Here is an 18,338-nt window from a genome sequence, read left to right as displayed (position 1 = left end):
GGAACTAGAGCTCAGTGAGGGGCATTCAGAAGAGCAGCCAGAGCTCATGTACACACAACAGAAGGAAGGAACACTACACACGGCTCAGGCTGTCTTTGAAGACTTGGAGGGGATGTGTCACACCTGAGTGGCCTTTGCTCAGAATTCACAATGGCCAGTGGGCTGCAGGTGTGAGCTGCTCAGAAGTGGCCCATAGCTCCCCATGCTCAAGCCCCTGGGTTTGATGCACTGTAAACCAGCCAGCCAACCAAAGAAGATTGTAATGATTTCAAACATGAAGTAGATTGTTAAATACTCACTGATAAAACTAAGTATATTTGCTTGTCCAAAAACCTTAAGATACAAAAGGTTTTTTTTAATTTTCAGTGGAAGTTCATTCTGTGGTAGCTATCTACAGTTTGATTACATTTTATACAGTAAAAATAAGCTGTTGTCATTAATATTTATCTAAACTATAGCAATTATCTTTATGTACACATTTTCTACTTAAGCTTTTGAATAATAGGGTTACTAATACAATTCTGATGTTTTCCTAATGGAAGAGTAGGGTAGTTTCCATGTATTAGAGTAAGTTGAAGTCCCCATTAGGAAACTGTCAGCTTCTTTGAATTTCCTTTAGAATTATAAAAAATATATATATTTCCGTAGTTAAGACAGTAGACACAGGTTTTTAAAACTTTAAAAGAATTATACTTTACTTTAAAGTCATAGTGTGGTTTGTACATTAGGAAGGGTTCATTATGGCGCCCATTCCCTGGAGACTGAGCCACGCATTGAGTTGAATGACTCTTTGCCATGGCATACCCTGAATGGCGGCACTAAGAAGGAGATGGAAGAAGACCCAGTGCAGCGAGTGCAGATGGAGTCAGGTTCATCTGCATCTTTCTCCTCTGTCAGTGGGAGCACAACCCCTAGGCAGTGTGGCCGTGTTGGACAGGTATTCTTTTGCTGCTGTAATAACAGTGTCCTTTAAATTGGCTTTTAAAGAGGGAACATTTGTCAGGATTTACATTTGGTACCTGCTTTAAGTCTGGGAGCTCTGTGGGATGCACAGGTTAAAGTAGATACAGAAGAGGAAAGCATAGAAGTGCTGAGCCCAAAGCATTCTTCTCCCCAGCCAAGGGAGGGCAAGGGTTTCCATTCTTTCTTCTAGTGAGTGTGAGTGTGCGTGTGTGTGTATGTGTGTGTGTGTGTGTGTGTGTGTGTGTGTGTGTGTTGTTGTTGTTGTTGTTGTTGTTTATCAGAAGCAGGAAGAACTTCATGAATTAGATTCAGAATGCCCACATTAGAAATTGCTGGTGACTGAAGTGATGCACGTATATTTGACAGTTGTATTTGCTAGAGTACAAATTGGCAATTTTTAAAAACAGGATTGATTGTAGATTTTTAAAACATGTATATAGTTTGATGACTGTCTTAGTTTACTTTTCTATTGCTGTGGTAAAATGTGACCAAAGCCAGTTGAGGTGGAGAGAAGGCTTCATTTCAGCTGACAGACTGCAGTCCATCACTGAGAATTCAGGCAGGAACTCAGCAGGGGCAGAGCTGTGAAGCAGGAGCCCTGGAGGAATGCTGTTTACTGTCTTGCTCAGCTTGGTTTCTTACACAAGTCAAGCCCATCTGCCCAGGGGTGGCGTCCCCCACAGGCCCTCCCATGTGAACTATTAATCAAGAAAATGTTCCACAGACTTCCTACAGGCCAATGTGATGGAGGCATTTTGCAGCTGAAGTTCTTCCCAGATAACTCCTTGACGTGTGTCAATTTCACAGAAATCAAACAAGCACAATGACAGTTTTACCTCTCAAATGAAAATAAAGACCAATAATTGGAACCAGTAATTAGGCACTTTTTAAAGAGCAGTTAAGACTTCGTGAGTTATGTTTGCCTTTTCAGTGGCATTTGTGTCTACACAATAGAGTAAGAACTGTTCTGTGTGCTGCATGGAGGAACTGGATCTTGTCCCCTCATTAAGATCTGCTCACCTTTCTGTTTTCTACAGATAGATCACAGGTGCTTTGTCAAAGGACTGCAGGCTGCCCTCCACAGCGTGAAGTGCAGTGTCTGCCTACTCAATCCTGTCCTTTCTTCCTCATAGAAATTAAGGCTTAACACCAAATATCAGGTGCACTCAGTTCAGAACATGTACAAAGTAATAATAGTAAAATAGTGGCATCTGCAAGTCTTTTTATTGTGTATTCTCTGATTTTTAGAATTCTTTGACTTGTATAATATAGACATGTTTTCCTCAGTGTCATGTGTTTATACCTGCTGTGAACTGTAAGACCTTAGTGGAAACAGAGGTCACCCTTTTTGGTTACTTATATGCACTTTATTACTGCTTCACTGGCTAGTTCCTGTGCCAATATCTTGAAAGTTCACATCTTTAATTTTGTTTTCAAAATGTATTTCCCTTTCCAAAGTGTTTGAAGTACACACCAGAAATGTGGCCTAGAACCCAGTCGGGAAGCTCAGATGTGACTGAGGCAAACTGAGGGGTGACTGAGTCCTCTGGGTTAATTTGGATTAAATCATTCCCTTGAAATTGAGGAAATCGCTCTGTTGGAGCTTCTAATATATAGGATCAGGAGATCAAAGAGCATTTTTATCTGTTGACACTGGTCTAATTCGTGAGGAATTTGTAATTCTTCCCTGATACACCCACCCCCACTCCAAGCATTGGCATTGAAATTCCTCTGTGTATGCTTGAAAGGAATCCTATCCTGCCTCTGCCTGGAGGCTCGGGGCCTACATGTTTGGTCAACAAGCAACAGTGGGTGGTCGGGCTGCAGCACAGGACAAGGGCCCGCTGTGCACAGGAAAGTGTGTTCAAAGGTGTTTAAGGGTGGTGAGGAAGTAGGCTGCCCTCCTGAGTCTGGGGCCCGTGGATCAGTGTCCCCCACCCCCCACCCCCCACCACCATTGTAGACTGTGAGAAACTTGCCACAGGAGGCACAAAAACACAGTGAAGGTGTCCCCTGGCTGCACATCTGCGGGCTTCATGTATGGAGCCTGCTAAGCAAACTTTAACAAATATTTGTATTTAAATTAGGAAAATCCTTGCTTTTTAAAATGTGATACATGATAATCAAGATATATGGCACATGCTAAGGTTTCCTTTCTTTTTTTATAGAATCTTCTAAAAGTCCTTATTGCTATTTGAAACTGATTGTTTTAAATTCACACATTAAGTTTGTGAGCTTCACAAGAGCACTTTCTGAAACAGTTAAAAGCTAAAGAGTTTTTATCTAGTAGAAATTGCACAGTTTGTAGAAATAACATCGGAAATTTCCAGATCCATAGGAAATAATGACAAACAGTGACATGACTGGAACTGGTCGCCTTTTGGTCCTAAGGACACATCGCTACTTCTAAAGCAAACTTCCAACGGGTGTTAAGAAGAAGATTTCTGTTCTGTGTTTGTATTATTTCAAAAATAATTTTCAGATTTAATGTTTTTTTAATTTGTTCTGCATATTTCATATTAGAAGAAACATAAAAAATGTTGCTTTTTGAGGTTATAGAAAATTTAACTGGAAAAATAAGACCCCAACTTTTGATTGTGTATAAGTTTAATGTTCAGTGGTAAATTATAAACTGATTCTAGTGTCAGGAACTGAGGATGCAGCACCATGCGAAGCTGTACTTCTAGAGCCATGTTGCTGTTGCTTGTGGTCCTGCATGGACTTTGAGGAGGAGACTGGTGAGGACCTGCAGCCCTCGGTGTGTGCCTGAGGTCTCCAGAGTCACCTCTGCGTAGTGCTTATCCAGCAGACGGCGTCCACAGATCCACAGTGACGGTTTTACTCCTGTCATGCACTCGTTTATTCATTCATTCATTTGAGGCATAGTTTTGATTCTGTTCAGTGTGAAGTGGCAAACTTCACACCTTCACTCAGATGACAACTGCCAGTCCAAAAGTGTGCTTTCCACTGTGTTCATACAAGTGATGCAGGGATTTCAGATTGAAGCCAAGTCACAGATAATGGCAGAGCCAGAAGGGCTTCCTAGTTGCATTGTTTGAAGCATTAATCTTTGTAGCTACATTTTTCAACACAGTGAGCCGCTTCAGTAGCCATGGGACTTACTCTTCATATGAATTCCTACTGCTGTTCCTAATGTGGGGACAGTTAGTGGATGTAGTAGCCTCATATTTGACAATGAAGTTTTTAAAGTTTTCCATGTGCTACCGATACAGCTCAAAGGTAAAGTGAAGCCAGTCCTTATCCCCAGTGCTGCCAGTGGCTTTCTTCCCCAAAGTTCTACTCACCAAAAATCTTAAAGAGTTTGATTTTTCTTGAGAAATGTACTGATTAAGAAAACAATTGATTTGTTAAAATTCATGTTAACTTAGTTCAAAAGGACGGGGCCATTTTTTTCTCTGTTACCTTCAAAAAAAAAAAAAAAAAAAAAAAAAAAAAAAGGCTCAAAGCAAACACTAAAGCTTTAACTGTGTAGTGAACATCATCCTCAGCTAATTCCCAGTGGCCAGGTCTGTGAACTTACAAAAAAAATATACAAAGTGACACTGTCTTCAGTTGTATATGCGTTTTGTAAAAAGATAGTCTTCATTATGCATGCTTTTTAAAAAAGATGATTTTATTTTAAATTATGTGTGTGTGTGGTGTGTGTGTGTGTGTGTGGGTATGAACACATGGGTACTAGTGTCCAGGAGGTGTGTGTGTGGGGGGGTATGAACACATGGCACTAGTGTCCAGGAGGTGTGTGTGTGTGTGTGTGTGTGGGTATGAACACATGGCACTAGTGTCCAGGAGGTGTGTGTGTGTGTCTGTGTGTGGGTATGAACACATGTGTCCAGGAGGTGTGTGTGTGTGTGGGTATGAACACATGGTACTAGTGTCCAGGAGGTGTGTGTGTGTGTGTGGGTATGAACACATGGGTACTAGTGTCCAGGAGGTGTGTGTGTGTGTGTGGGTATGAACACATGGCACTAGTGTCCAGGAGGCAAAGAAGGCACAGAATGCCCTTGGAGCTGCCCTGTGCTGGGAACTAAGCGTGGGTGTCCGACAAGAGCAAGTGCACCTTGCCCCCCAGTCGCCTCCAGCCCTGATTTGTGTAATGAGCAGATTCTCTGAAGCTTCTTGTATCATATCATAAGGTATAGATGAAGAAAAGGTCGACTTTTGTAGAGAATTTTAAAGTCTTATGCTGATTCTATAAGTTATAAAAATATGTTTCTCTTGTCCTTCATTGTCCTATAGAAATACTATCAAAACAACTTATCTGTAATCATCTTGAGAAATGAAAGTATCGAGTCACATAATTGAAGCGCTAAAGGAATGTCAGAATCCGCAAGGCCTTTTGATTTTTGGCATGGTAGTAATATGTGATATATGGTTTGTATAAAATAAATGTCTGAGTAAATTTCCTCCTAAACTCATACCTCCTCTGGCATTCTGTAACCCACTGTGAGATCACTGGTCAGAGGAGAGACTCTCCGTTAGTGCTGGAGGGTTGGAGAGTGATTCTCGGTCTTCCTCACAGTGCCGTGACCTTTAATAATACAGTTATTTCCTCATGTGGTGATCCCAACATAAAGTTATCAGTGTTGCTACTTTATGACTCTGACTTTTCTACTGTTATGAAATATGATGTAAATGTTTTTGAGAGCTAGTAGCCGAAGGGGTCAGGACCCACAGTTTGAGACCAGTTGTTTAAACTCTTGCATGTAGCCCTGCAGCACCACCTTCTGGTCATTCAGCTCACATAATGCTTACAAAGATTTTCAAGCGCCAGTTGGACCTCCGCGCACATGCTGTTTCAGCTAAAAACTGCTCTGAGTTTTTGCTGGTAATGGTAATTGCCAGGTGAGAAATTCTTTCATGCGTAGCTAGCAGAGAACTGATGTGGTGCCTTCTGACAGAACAGAGCATATTTTTAATAGCATTGTTAAAGAAAACGATGAACCAGTTTTTAGTTTCAAAATTCAAGCCTTCTTAAACTACAATAATATCAAACCATTTAACTTAAAGTCAAAGTACAAGTTATGGAGAAAAACAATTTTTGAGGATCCACTTAAGCAAAGCTAATTCCAATATTTGTAGAAATGTAGATAATATATTTTCATGAGGCTAGAAAGTCTTTCCTACTTAACCATAAATATACAGCTTTAGCTCCAATGAAAATAATGTGGAACATATATTCATAAAATAAAAGCATTTTGTGAAGTTTTAAATATTTATATTTATATGCATTATGGATTTTCAGATATTTTAACATTTCATTAAGTTTAAGCACCTTTATCTTTTTGGAAATCAGGAAATAGTGTTTGATATTAATTAGTAGCAGTAAGGTGGTATAAACTACAATGTGTAAATGTCCTAAGTCATGAAACTTTTCACACAGATTTTCTATTTAATATGGAAGAGAATCAGTTATAGACAGCTTTACCCTGCCTGTCTGAATTCCTTTTGCCGTCACTTGTAGACGCTGTGCAGAGGCAGCTGTCAGGGAGAAGGCTTTACACTTCCTCAGTTGAATTCAAAGTCAGACATGGCGGTGAGGCTGGGGCAGCAGATTCAGTCCACAGTTAGGAAGCAGAGAGCAAGGAGGGCTTGTGTTCGGCTAGCTTCCCTTCCTGTGCAAGCTAGGACCCAGCAGCAGAGGACAGCACTGCCTGCTTTAGCGTGTGCCTTCCCACCTCTGCCTGCTTTAGCGTGTGCCTTCCCAGTCAGCTAGTCAACGTAACCCCTCATGTATGGAGGGGGCTTAAAGTCCATTACTATCAGCTCTTGTACTTCCTGTTTGCAGTTTGAAACTCTACATCATATGCCTCTTATTTTACCTTACATTCTGTATTCTAGAAGTCTTACGCTATATGTAGTATGTTCTAAAGTGGGAATAGGTGAGCAGCAGTTAGACATATGTAGTATGTTCTAAAGTGGGAATAGGTGAGCAGCAGTTAGACATATGTAGTATGTTCTAAAGTGGGAATAGGTGAGCAGCAGTTAGACATATGTAGTATGTTCTAAACTGGGAATAGGTGAGCAGCAGTTAGACATATGTAGTATGTTCTAAAGTGGGAATAGGTGAGCAGCAGTTAGACATATGTAGTATGTTCTAAAGTGGGAATAGGTGAGCAGCAGTTAGACATATGTAGTATGTTCTAAAGTGGGAATAGGTGAGCAGCAGTTAGACATATGTAGTAAAGTGGGAGTAGGTGAGCAGTAGTTAGCACAGTCATCAGAACACGGCCCACAAATGATTGTACTCTGCTTAGGAAGGAAGGAAAAAAGAAATTTACTCAAGTGACATAAATTTTGTTCTGATAAACCCACTGTAGAAGGTATAGCACTGTACCGTGTCTGGTGATGCACAGTGACAGGGACTCATGAGAAAGGGTCTTGTTCCTTCTCACTACATCCTCTGAATAGCAACTTAAGTTATGTTAAACTGTTCATTGACTTATTTTCTGTCTCAAGTCAACCAGAATCTAAAGACCTCCAGAACAAGGTACAAAGGATTGCTCAGTAAATACATTAGATATTATTGAGTGGCTATTATCTGTGTTTCCATAGAAATATCACTTTATTCTTATCAAAATATTATTTTAATTTATAAGTGGTACTTTTCTTTGGAACTTGAAAATATCTGTATACTTTTAAAATTGAATTATAAACAGTTTTTAGTAAGTAACTTGAAATCAGTCACTTGTATCTTGAGGGAATTTTCTGTGGAAGGTCCAGTGACGTGGAGAAGAGAGAGATAAGTACTCAAATCTTGTTCCCCAGGGAGACAGTGAGCTGTTTTGAGGTGAACAGTGCAGAGCTGGTGATGGAAATGAAGTTGGCAGAGTGGAGCACATCCTGAATGTTTGGAGACAGCGGAGGTGGGAAGCAGTTTGAGTTGGGGCCTCACTGGTCAGGCAGTAGCTATGTCTTTTAAATTTTCTTTTCTTTTTTTTTTTTTTAATTGGATATTCTCTGTATTTACTTTCAAATGTTATCCCCTTTTCCCCCACTCTTAACCCTTCTCCTTGCTTCCTTGAAGGCACTCCCTCTCCCAACCACCCACTCCACCTCCGCGCCTTGACATTCCCCAACACTGTGAAAACACACCTTCACTGGACCAAAGGCCTCTCCCATTGATCACAGAGAATGCTGTTCTCTGCTGCATATGCACCTGGAGCCATGGGTCTTTCCTTGTGTACTCCTTGGTTGGTGATTTAGTCCCTGGAAGTTCTGGAGGGTTTGGTTGGTTGATATTGTTGTTCTTCCCATGGTTGCAGACCCTTTCAGCTCTTTCAGTTCTTTCTCTAGTTCTTTCTCTGGGGTCCTCATGTTCAGTCTGATGGTTAGCAACAAGCATCCTCAGCTGTATCTGAATGACTCTGGCTGAGCCTCTGAGGAGGCATCTATATCTGACTCCTGCCAGTAAGCACTTCTTGGCATCAGCAACAGTGCTTGGGTTTGGTGGCTGCATATGGGGTGCATCCCCAGGTGAGGCAGTCTCTGGATGATCTTTTCCTCAATCCCTGCTCCTCTATTTGTCCCTGTTGCATCTTTAAGGATAGTTTAAGTGGATGAAGAGAAGTGTGTGAGGCCTGCTGGTGGAAAAGTGGGAAAGCAGGCGAGGCCTCCTTCCTCCACTTCCCCTCAGCCAACAACAAGAAAAAGACTCACATTTTAAGGTTAGATCTCATGTAGCCCAGGCTGACCTGAGCTTGCTTATGTAGCTAGGGCTAGCATTAAACCAGGCATCCTCCTGAGGCCATCTCTTGGTGCTTCACTGACAGGTATGGAGTTTCTTAACAGAAGTAGAATGTTCAGCTTCTATAATGTTAACTGTGTTAGCTCAGAAGGATTCAAATTTGGTGACTGAAAATAGGGAATTAAAACCCATATTCCAAAGGGACAGCAGTGAAAGCAAGTGGGCATATGTGAGCTGTGGTGTTTACGTGTGCAGAAGAATGAGAAGCAAGGCTTGGAAACCTGTGCTTTTCTGTCTAAGCACACATTGAGTTCTTAATGTCTACTTTTGCAGTGTTACCACACCTGATTTTGCTGCATGCTTTCTCAAATTACATAATTCCACCATGTTGTCTCTTAGAACTTGGTATTAAACCTTCTAGAATGGTGGGTAAGTTATCCACATGTGATATAATGGGACTGACTTAACTTGTTTAGGGCTACAGGTAACTCGGTGGCAGAACTTTTACGTGACGACCTGGACTCAATTCTTAGCACCACAAGAAATAAAAGAATAAAAATTTTCTATTTGCAGAAACTTTTACTTGAATTGCTTATTTAAGCATTGAATGGTTGAGGAAGAAAGAGCCTTCAAGAAGGACTCCTTAAGATTAAACTACATGGAAATACCGTCTCTCTTCCAGGGAACCCAGGCCCGCACAGCCCCATGCTCGACCTAGACAATGATGTCCGCCCCTCTGTGTTGGGCCATCTCAGTCAGACAGCATCACTGAAGAGGGGCAGCAGCTTCCAGTCTGGTCGAGATGACAGTAAGTTACCACCCCTGCTGCCATGTGATCTTACAGACTTAGGTACTTTGAAGGGATGTGGTAAAAAGACTCCATTTCATACTTAAGAAAATTGGCAGGCAGTAAAAAGATGAAAGAGAATACGATACTCTTGAGTCTCCCCCCCCCACCCCCCCACCCCCCCCCCCGTGCTGCATGGGGCAAGCCCTGGAACCACCCGTTTGCTCAGGCCTGGGTGACTGAGCAGCAGCATGCTGCCGTGTCTCTGACAGTGCTGCTCAGAGCGATGTCGTCTTCTCCGCTGCTGTGAACTGGGACAGTTTTGGTTTTTTTTCCCTCTCTTTCAACATTATTTTTAAAAAAGAGAGATACATGTATAGATTTTTAAAGTCATTTTGGCATAACACTATATGAATATATTTTTGTCAGTACTTAATTCTTTTAGAAGTTTGATCGCATGCATTGAAATTAGTTACCATAAGCATAAAGTACCTGTAGAATAGAACATAACATGGGAACAGTCAGAGTTTTCTTGGTGTGTATAGATTAAAAAGAATGATTTTTGAATACCAAAAATTGTCACAAGGCTATATTCTTAGCTCTTGGATTATTAATGATTTAAGGTCCAGGTGTACAACACTCTGAGGGGTGCTTTACACTTATTTTTTTTTTCCTCAAAAGGACTGAGGCTTTCACTTTTTGGCCTTTGTTTTTCTTGAGCTTCATGTGGCCTGTGAGTTGTTTCTGGGGTGTTCAGAGCTTTCTGAGACAAAGTTCTTAACACACTAATCTGCTGAACCTTATAAGCTTTTTCAATCAGTTTGCTATTTTTCTTAAATAATTATTCAGTAATTATCTCATAAGATGGTTTTTAACTTTAATACTTACTGGATTTAAGAAAGGATCTAAAGTTACTTTTGCTCCTGGTTTTTCAGATAATGTTATGTTTTTAAGTCAGCAAGAAGTTAGGGTCATTCTCATGATCAGCTGCTTAGAGACTCATGTGTGGAGCGTGTGAATCTGAGTGATTCCTATATATGAGGGTAGTGCGCACAGTCAGACCTTTCAGAGCTCTGCCAACTTCACAGGAGTGTGGGCTCTGCCCACAACACTGTCTCTGACTCCCCAGCAAAGAATGTATGTGCTGCGGGGAGCCAAGCCACTGAACTGCTTCAGTCAGGCGACCCCTGCAGTGCTTTTAGCTTGCAGTTGGCTGGGAGCTGGAGAGAGAGGGCACGGTAGTTCAGAGTCCCTGGTGCTCTTGCAGACAGCACTTGTGTGGTTGTCAGAACCCCAGTGATGATTCACAAGATCTGTATGGAGCTCAGTTCCAGGGGATCCAATGCCCTTGTCTTGTTTCCATCAGCATCAGGCTGACCGTGGCATGTGCACTCCAGGCAACATGGTGTCTGCCGTCAGGTAAGAGTTTGGTTGTCAGATGAAATCTGCTTCAATGTGCTTGGAAATGGACCCAAATGGAATAGTCTGCAGAAATGATCTCTCTGTATATGATGACTATGAAACTCCAGGAACCAGTGAAGAGAACATATTCATATTTACAAGAAACCCGTCAACAGCTCTTTATGATTGGGCAATAGGGGAAAGGGCACTTTAAAATAAATCCGCACTCCTCCCTCAATGAAATACAATGCCAACACTTTCTGTCTGGTTTTCTTAACTTCTGTCTTCCTAGACTCCCTTTGCTTAGGATACAACTCATGGTATTGTGTATGTTACACAAGTTTTAGACACTGAGCTGAAAGGCAGCCTTGCCTAGGGTTTGTTTATAGAGTGAGGGTTAGGACTGGAACCCAGAGCTGGTGACTGCTGTCTGTGGCCTGAATGTGGCCATGTAAGGAGCAGCCAGAGGCAGCAGGAGGTTAGAAAGGAACCCATAGCCACAGGGTGTGATTATCTTGTGGCTAAAGATAGAAGAACCAGGAATTGGATAATATTACTGAATTTCTCCAGTTTTTTTTTTTTTTTCTTCTATTAGATGAGGGTTTTAGTACACTTCACCTTATATTTCCGTGCCGTGGAGTGCTAGTCTTTAGTCTTTATGCGATTGCACTTGAGTGTGTTCATGGATTCTTGACTGAGTTTTCACCCACCTTTATAAGTTCCTCCCACTGTCCTGAAGAAGGGGAAGCCCCCTTTTGGGTACCATCCCACCCTGGGACATCTAGTCCCAGCAGGACTAAGCACATCCTCTCCCACTGAGGCCTAGCCAGCTAGCTAGTCCAGCTAGGGGAAAAGGCTCCAGTGTCAGGGAACAGAGTCAGAGATAGCCCACACACCAATTGTTAGGGGACTTACATGTGGATCAAGCTATACATTTATACAAATGTGTAGGGGATCTAGGTTTAGCCCCTGCATGCTCTTTGGTTGGCGGTTCAAGTCTCTGCAAGCCATCATGAGCCTAGGTTAGGTGGCTCTGTAGGTCTTCTTCTGATGTCCTGGACCCCCTGGCTCCCTCAGTTTTATGTTCTTCTCTCCATAAGACTTCCCTAAACTGTACCTGATGCTTGGCTGTGGGTCTGCCTTGGTTTCCATCCGCTGCTAGAGAGAGTTATGCTAGGTTCCTGTCTGCAAGCATAGCAGAGTATGGGTCTCAAGGTTGGGCAGTCATTGGATGGCCATTCCCTCAGTCTCTGTTCCATCTTTATCCCTACACATCTTGTAGGTAGGACAGCTTTGGGGTTGAACATTTTGTGGGTTGGTTGATGTCCTTCCACTGGAAGTTCCACCTGGCTACAGGAGGTAGCCACTCCAGTCTCCATATTCACATTGGTAGGAGTCTCAGCTAGGGTCGCCTCCATGGACTCCTTGGAGTCTTCCCTGTCCCAAGTCTCCAGGTAGTCACCAGAGATGTCCCCCACCAGTGTCCATTCTCACTCCCAGCCCCCTCTACTCTCCCTTTCTCTACCCCTGTTCTCCTCCTCACCCCCTCTCCCATCCAATTCCCTCTTTCCATTCATCTCTGATAACTACTTTGTTTCCCCTTCTGACTGAGATTCACACATCTTCCCTTGGGCCTTCCTTATTACTTAGTTTCTTTGGGTCTGCAGATGGTAGCATGGTTGTCCTATACATTATGGCTAATGTTCACTTAAAAGTGAGTACAATCCATGCGTGTGTTTCTGGGTTGGAATTAACTAACTCAGGATGATATTTTCCAGTTCCATCAATTTGCCTTCAGAGTTCATGGTGTCATTGTTTTTAATAACTGAATAGTATACCATTGTGTAGATGAACCACATTTTCTTTATCTATTCTTCAGTTGAGGGACATCTAGGTTGTTTCTAGTTTCTGGGTATTATAAAGCTGCTATGAACCTAGTTGAGCAAGTATCCTTTTGGTATGGTGGGGCATTGTTTTGGTATAGTCACCCAGGAGGAGGTCCCTTATGCTGGCAGCTAGGAGGAGGCTCTTTCTGTACTGGGAGGAGCTTGAGCATAGGAAACCTGCAAGCCCACACCCACAGTGACACACTTCCCCCAACAACTCCACACCTCCTAATAGTGCCACTTCAAGCCACCACACTAATGTGCCCAGCATTGCCAGTATAATGCTTAGAGAAGTGCCTCATCAGAAAGAAGGGAAAGGGCAGGGTCATTGTGTTCCAGTAGATTTTTCTTCTTGATTCAAAAAATGTATTCACAATGTTTTTTATTCTTTTACTCTTTAGCATGGAGGTACAAGACTCCCCACAGAGTGGCATTTGTTGAAAAATTAACCAAGCTTGTATTAAGTCAGTTACCTAACTTCTGGAAACTCTGGATTTCATATGTTAATGGAAGTCTGTTCAGTGAGGTATGTATAACCTTCTGACTACAGGTCACTGAATTTTTGGGTTTAAAACTAAGGTTTTGGGGTTCTTTTTAAAAGCTTTAGATGTCTAACACTTTTACCCATTTTTGCATACTTTAAAAAATTGATTTTATTGTTAAAGAAACTGGTAAGTAAATAAATACATCACACACCAAAATTAGCCATTTTCACATTTTTAAAGATTCATTAGAAACATTATAAATCCCTGTGACCTTGAGTTTGTGATGTGGTTGAGACTTTGTTCTCTTATCTGTGAACATGGACTAGCTGGATTCTCTTGCTCCATGGTGGGTCTGGGGTTAAATGAGATGTACAATTAAAGAGAGCTCAAGGAAGTTGATTTAGAGATTCAGAATCTAGTGGGATGTTGACCAGGCCAAACTGTGGATGGGTGACGTGTGAGCAAGTGATGCCAGACAAGGAGAAGCAGCAGTGCTGGGCTCAGTGGGAAGAGCTTAGTCGTCACACAAGTTTTCTGGCCCTGTCGTTTAATAAGTCATTAATTACACTTTCAGAGTCAGCATTACCGAGTCTGTTTTTAGTATAATATCTTCCATTTATTCTGTGATAATGTCACTTATGCATACAATGTATTTGGTCATATCCACACCCTGTTCTCCACTAACTCACACTGGTTACTCACAACAGCCCTCATCCCAGCCTCATCAAGTAGCACTGATTATCTGTCTCCCACCTTCATCCCCAGAGTCCAGTGATGCCTATGCACATGGGGATAGCACATCCGCTAGGGTCAGTTACAGCCTTCCAGGGACATACCTCCAAAGAAACTAGTCTTTCTCCCTCACAACCAGCATGCCAGTAGCTCCTTGGATGGGCTAAGGCCTCTTGAGTCATATCCTCTCTTGATAGAATTCCATGGGCTTGATTTTGTGTAAGTCTTGGTCAAGTAACCACAGCTGCTGTGAGCTCACTAGAACAGCAGACACGGCATGTCCATAAGACTATTTCACAGCACTCTTCCTGTCCTCTGACTCTTAATTCAGACTGCATCTTCTCTGGGCATCCCGCTAAGGGCTGAGCATCAGTCACTTCTGGGTAAGGTTGAGAGCAGTGCGGTTGCCTGTTTTTCTGAGCAATTGAATTCGTATTCAGAAAGGCTTTCTGTGTCGTTATCTTGAAGTGTGCTCCCTACTTTTGGCAATTTCAGAGTCTTATGTTGAGGTCCTTGAGCCATTTGGTGTTGAGTTTTGTGCATATATCTAGTTTCATCTATGTGTAGACATTGAATTTTCTCAGTGCTGTTTTTTGAGATGCGGTCCTTTCTCCAATGTGTATTTTGTTATATTTGTCAAAAATCAAGAGGCTGTAGGTATATAAGTTTATGTCTGGGTCGTCTGTTACTTTCCATCAGCCTATGTGTCTGTTTTTGTGCCAGGATTGTGCTGTTTTTATAGCTGTGGCTCTACAGTGTAGTTTAAATCTGGTGTGGCAATTGGCTCTCTGGGAGCTTTTTTACTTCCATATGAATTTTAAGATTTTGTTTTCCTATTGAGGAATGTCACTAGAATTTTTATGACTTTTATCAGAAAGGGACGACGGGTTTTGCCAAGTTTTTTCTGGGTCTATAAAGATGACCTTGTGCCTTCTATCCTTGAGACTATTATGTAATTCGCAGCATTGGTTGATTTATGCATATTTAATAATCCTAGACCTCTGGAGTAAAGCCAACTTATTCATGATAAATAATCTTTTCAATATGTTTTTGAATTGATTGTGGATTTATGCTCATCAGTGAAATACATATATAATTTTTGTTTTTTTCTTATATCTTTGTCTGGTTTGAATATCATGGGAATAGCAGGTTGGTTAGAAGAATACAGTAATATATTTTTCTACTTATGGGATACTGTGAGAAGCATTGGCTGATACCCTCAGTGTGGTATAGATATTTTAATTTATTTTATCTTGGTTTACTTTTGGTATTTTTGTTTGTTTGTTTTTAGGTAATGCTACAGATACTACTAAAATACAGAAACTCATTATTTATTACCAAAAAACAATACTGAATTAGGGATATCAGCTGAGTGATAACTGCTTGTTTTCTAGGTTCATTTGTTTGGACTATATGTCTCTATCCTTTATCTGAAGGTACTATCTATCTTTTGAAGGGAGATGCATTTCTTGGAGGCAACAAATTTTTTGCTTCCTGACTCAGTATACTAGGTTGTGCCTTTTGATGGGGGAAATGTGATGATCAGCATTCTGAATTTTGATTGAAGGTGCATACTGATTTTTTCCATCTTGTTGGTCTTGTAATTTCTTGCTTCTTCTCTTCTCCTCTCACTAAACTATAGCTTTAGTGTGACTTATTTCTTCCTGTGGCCTTGTGAATAAACTCATTTTTCTTTTTAGTCTGAAGTATTTTTCCAAGTTTCTTCTCTAGAGCTTAGTGTCAGTTATGACAGGTTTCTCTACAGTGTACTGTAGTCTGTAGTTGTTATGTAAGCCATCTTGGCTTTTGAGGTTTCAAACCAATAGTCTACTGTTGTTCTAAAGAACTGATCTCCAATATGACCTGGTGTTTCTCTCATGTTGCTTTCAGTATACTTTTTATTTTTTGTTTTGTACACTTAGTGTATATTTTTATTATGATCTGATGTACTGAGGCTCTTTCCTGGTCCTGTCCATTTGGTATCCTAATGCCTCTTGTGTCCAGAGTGGCATCTCTTTTCCAAACTCTGGAAGTTTTCTATTCTGATTCTTTTGCCTTTAGGACAAGATTTTCCTTTTTCTATGCCCATTATCTTTAAGATTGGTTTTATTCAGAGTGTCAAGTATGTATTCAGTGCCCATTCTTACCTTCTTCTTATTTGTCTTTGTCTTCGTTGGACTGTTCTAGCTTTAACCCCAGATACTCTGCTCTCTCCTTCCCTGATTTACTCTATTACTAAGACTCTGTTTCTCTTTCAACATTTAAGTAGCCTTTCTCTTTGTTGAATTCCTCCTTCGTGTCATGCTTTGCCTTCTGTATTTATTGTTCAGTTATTTGCTTGTGGTTTGGGTTTTTGTTTGTTTTTGTTTTGTTTTGTTTTAAATACCTGAACTCATTACTTTAAGTTCTCTGTCTGGGATTTCATTTAACTTACTCTGACTAGAAGGCATTACTATAGGGTTAATAATTTTTGGAGGTGATATATTATGTGTCTTCTTCTATTTCTTTTTGTTACTTCATTGGAATTCAAGTGTCTGGTGGTTTTTTTTTTTTAATTTTATCACCTATTGATGTATTCTTAGTGTTCAAGTGGGACTTGGTTACATTAGAATTGAGTGTGTAGTTTAGAAAATAATTCTTTCGCCTAGTAGTTCATGGTGTCTGATGTAAACTCTGTATTGTTCCTTGAGTACATTTTCAACTGGAAGAGCAGCCACATCTGCTTGCTATTACCACCATGCAAAAGTCATATTAACCAGTCAGTGACAGTCACACCTTCAACTTCAGTTGCACCTGGAGGATAAACAACCCACCACAGTATGGAGTAGACTTTAGTTAATAGGATTAGGAGTTTGAGAGAAGTAGGGTTGATAAGGATAATGATTGATGATTAGATAAATTTAAAAAATTGAAGTGGATAAAGTATCTGAGAGGGGAAAGTGGGTATACTGTTGGGTCCACAGCCATAGTGGTACAATCAGTAAAAATTAAAAAGATGCAAGGGTAAGTATGAGAGAAAGAAGAGAAGACATAGGAATGAGTGAATTATGTGAGATGTAGCCAAAGAGTCTAATGAATGTCTTAGTAAGCTAAGTATAAAAAATAAACAGCAGCCCTAAGACCTAAGTGAGCAATATACAAGCCAAAGCAGAACCGTCCAGACATTACCCAGTCAAGAGTGTACTAGAACGTACGCGGGAAGAAGAGGGGATTGCTGGTACCGCTGCTATGACTTAAAAGGTGAAGCTCTCAGTTCTCAGGCTCTATCACGTTCCAAGATTCTGGTGTGTCAGGGAAGGGAGGCTTTAAGTCCTGTTTTATAGTTTCTTTGGACCTCTGCACTCCACCGTGGCCTCTTCTGGTCCTATAGGTCTTGTGTATTTGAGAAGCAACACTTCCTTTGCAGTTTTTTGATATTTACCAAGTACCTTAATCACAATGTGCATCTGCCCCCAATTATGAGGGTGTGAAAATTACATGCATCCAAAAGAAATGCACTTTGAATTTTGATTACTTTATAGATTGGTGAAAGTGGCATTGTCATCTCTTCATGAGTGGATCTTGAGAACAAACAACTGGCTCTCAGTGGTAGCATGTTTGTATGTTAATATGCGCCCCGGTGGTAGAGTCTGGTCTAAAATGCAGTAGACACAGAGTTTGATCCCTGCTGTCATATCCTCCATTAGAATTATTGCCGTATTTGAAATGACTGGTGAACCTCTACGGTTGCACAAAAGGGTGTCAAAGCAGATGATGTATATGAAAAACAGGACCCCAAGAAAATGGGCCATAAGTGCCGTGATAATCACCTCCACCCACGTGCTTTTTCTGGTCATTTTGAGCCTGCCTGCCTTCCTTTGTTTGTCTTCACAGGGTTTCTCTGTGTAGTACTATGCAGACCAGGCTGGCCTTGAACTCAGAGAGGTCCCCCTGTCTGAGTGGTAGGATTAAAGCTATACACTACCACATGGCTGGATCATTTCTTATAGGTGGCATTTCCCAAATGTGGAGTACCTCTTCATTTCTTTCTAGAGTCATAAAGTTGACAAGTGCTTTTGATCTTTTCTATCTCCATTTAAAAGAGAATATACTTCTTTATAGATCCCTCCTAGTTAGAGTAAATACATAAATATTTGGCTACAGAAAAGACTCTGCATGTTTTTAGAGCATTTATTCTATTGAGAAGTTTCAAAACCACCACTGGGAAAAGTTGCAGAAAGCAGAAGAGTCAGAAAGTATTCCCACTCAGCCAGCCTGTGAGTGAACAAGAAGTCCACTAAAGGAGCTCGGAAGGAGGTCTGGCACTTTAGATAGTTGATGCTAGAGGGCTTTAAACACTGCCCACATTAAATGTCCTTTCTTTTTAAATTGTAGGGCTG

General features: G+C 41.1%; 1 protein-coding gene across 1 annotated transcript in view; it reads left to right on the top strand.

Annotated features, from left to right (window-relative positions):
• EXOC2 (exocyst complex component 2) overlaps positions 1 to 18,338 on the top strand; it is a 145,547-nt gene that overhangs the window by 66,080 nt on the left and 61,129 nt on the right. Inside the window, exons 12-13 of the mRNA XM_080917705.1 lie at positions 9,351 to 9,476; positions 13,144 to 13,268. Of these exons, the coding sequence (XP_080773831.1) occupies positions 9,351 to 9,476; positions 13,144 to 13,268 (251 nt within the window). The remainder of the gene's footprint in view (positions 1 to 9,350; positions 9,477 to 13,143; positions 13,269 to 18,338) is intronic.

Source organism: Micromys minutus (genome assembly GCF_963924665.1).
Source record: "Micromys minutus genome assembly, chromosome: 6".
Lineage (NCBI taxonomy): Eukaryota > Metazoa > Chordata > Mammalia > Rodentia > Muridae > Micromys > Micromys minutus.
Note: the sequence above shows the minus strand (reverse complement) of the source record. Positions and strands in the feature narration are given on the sequence as shown.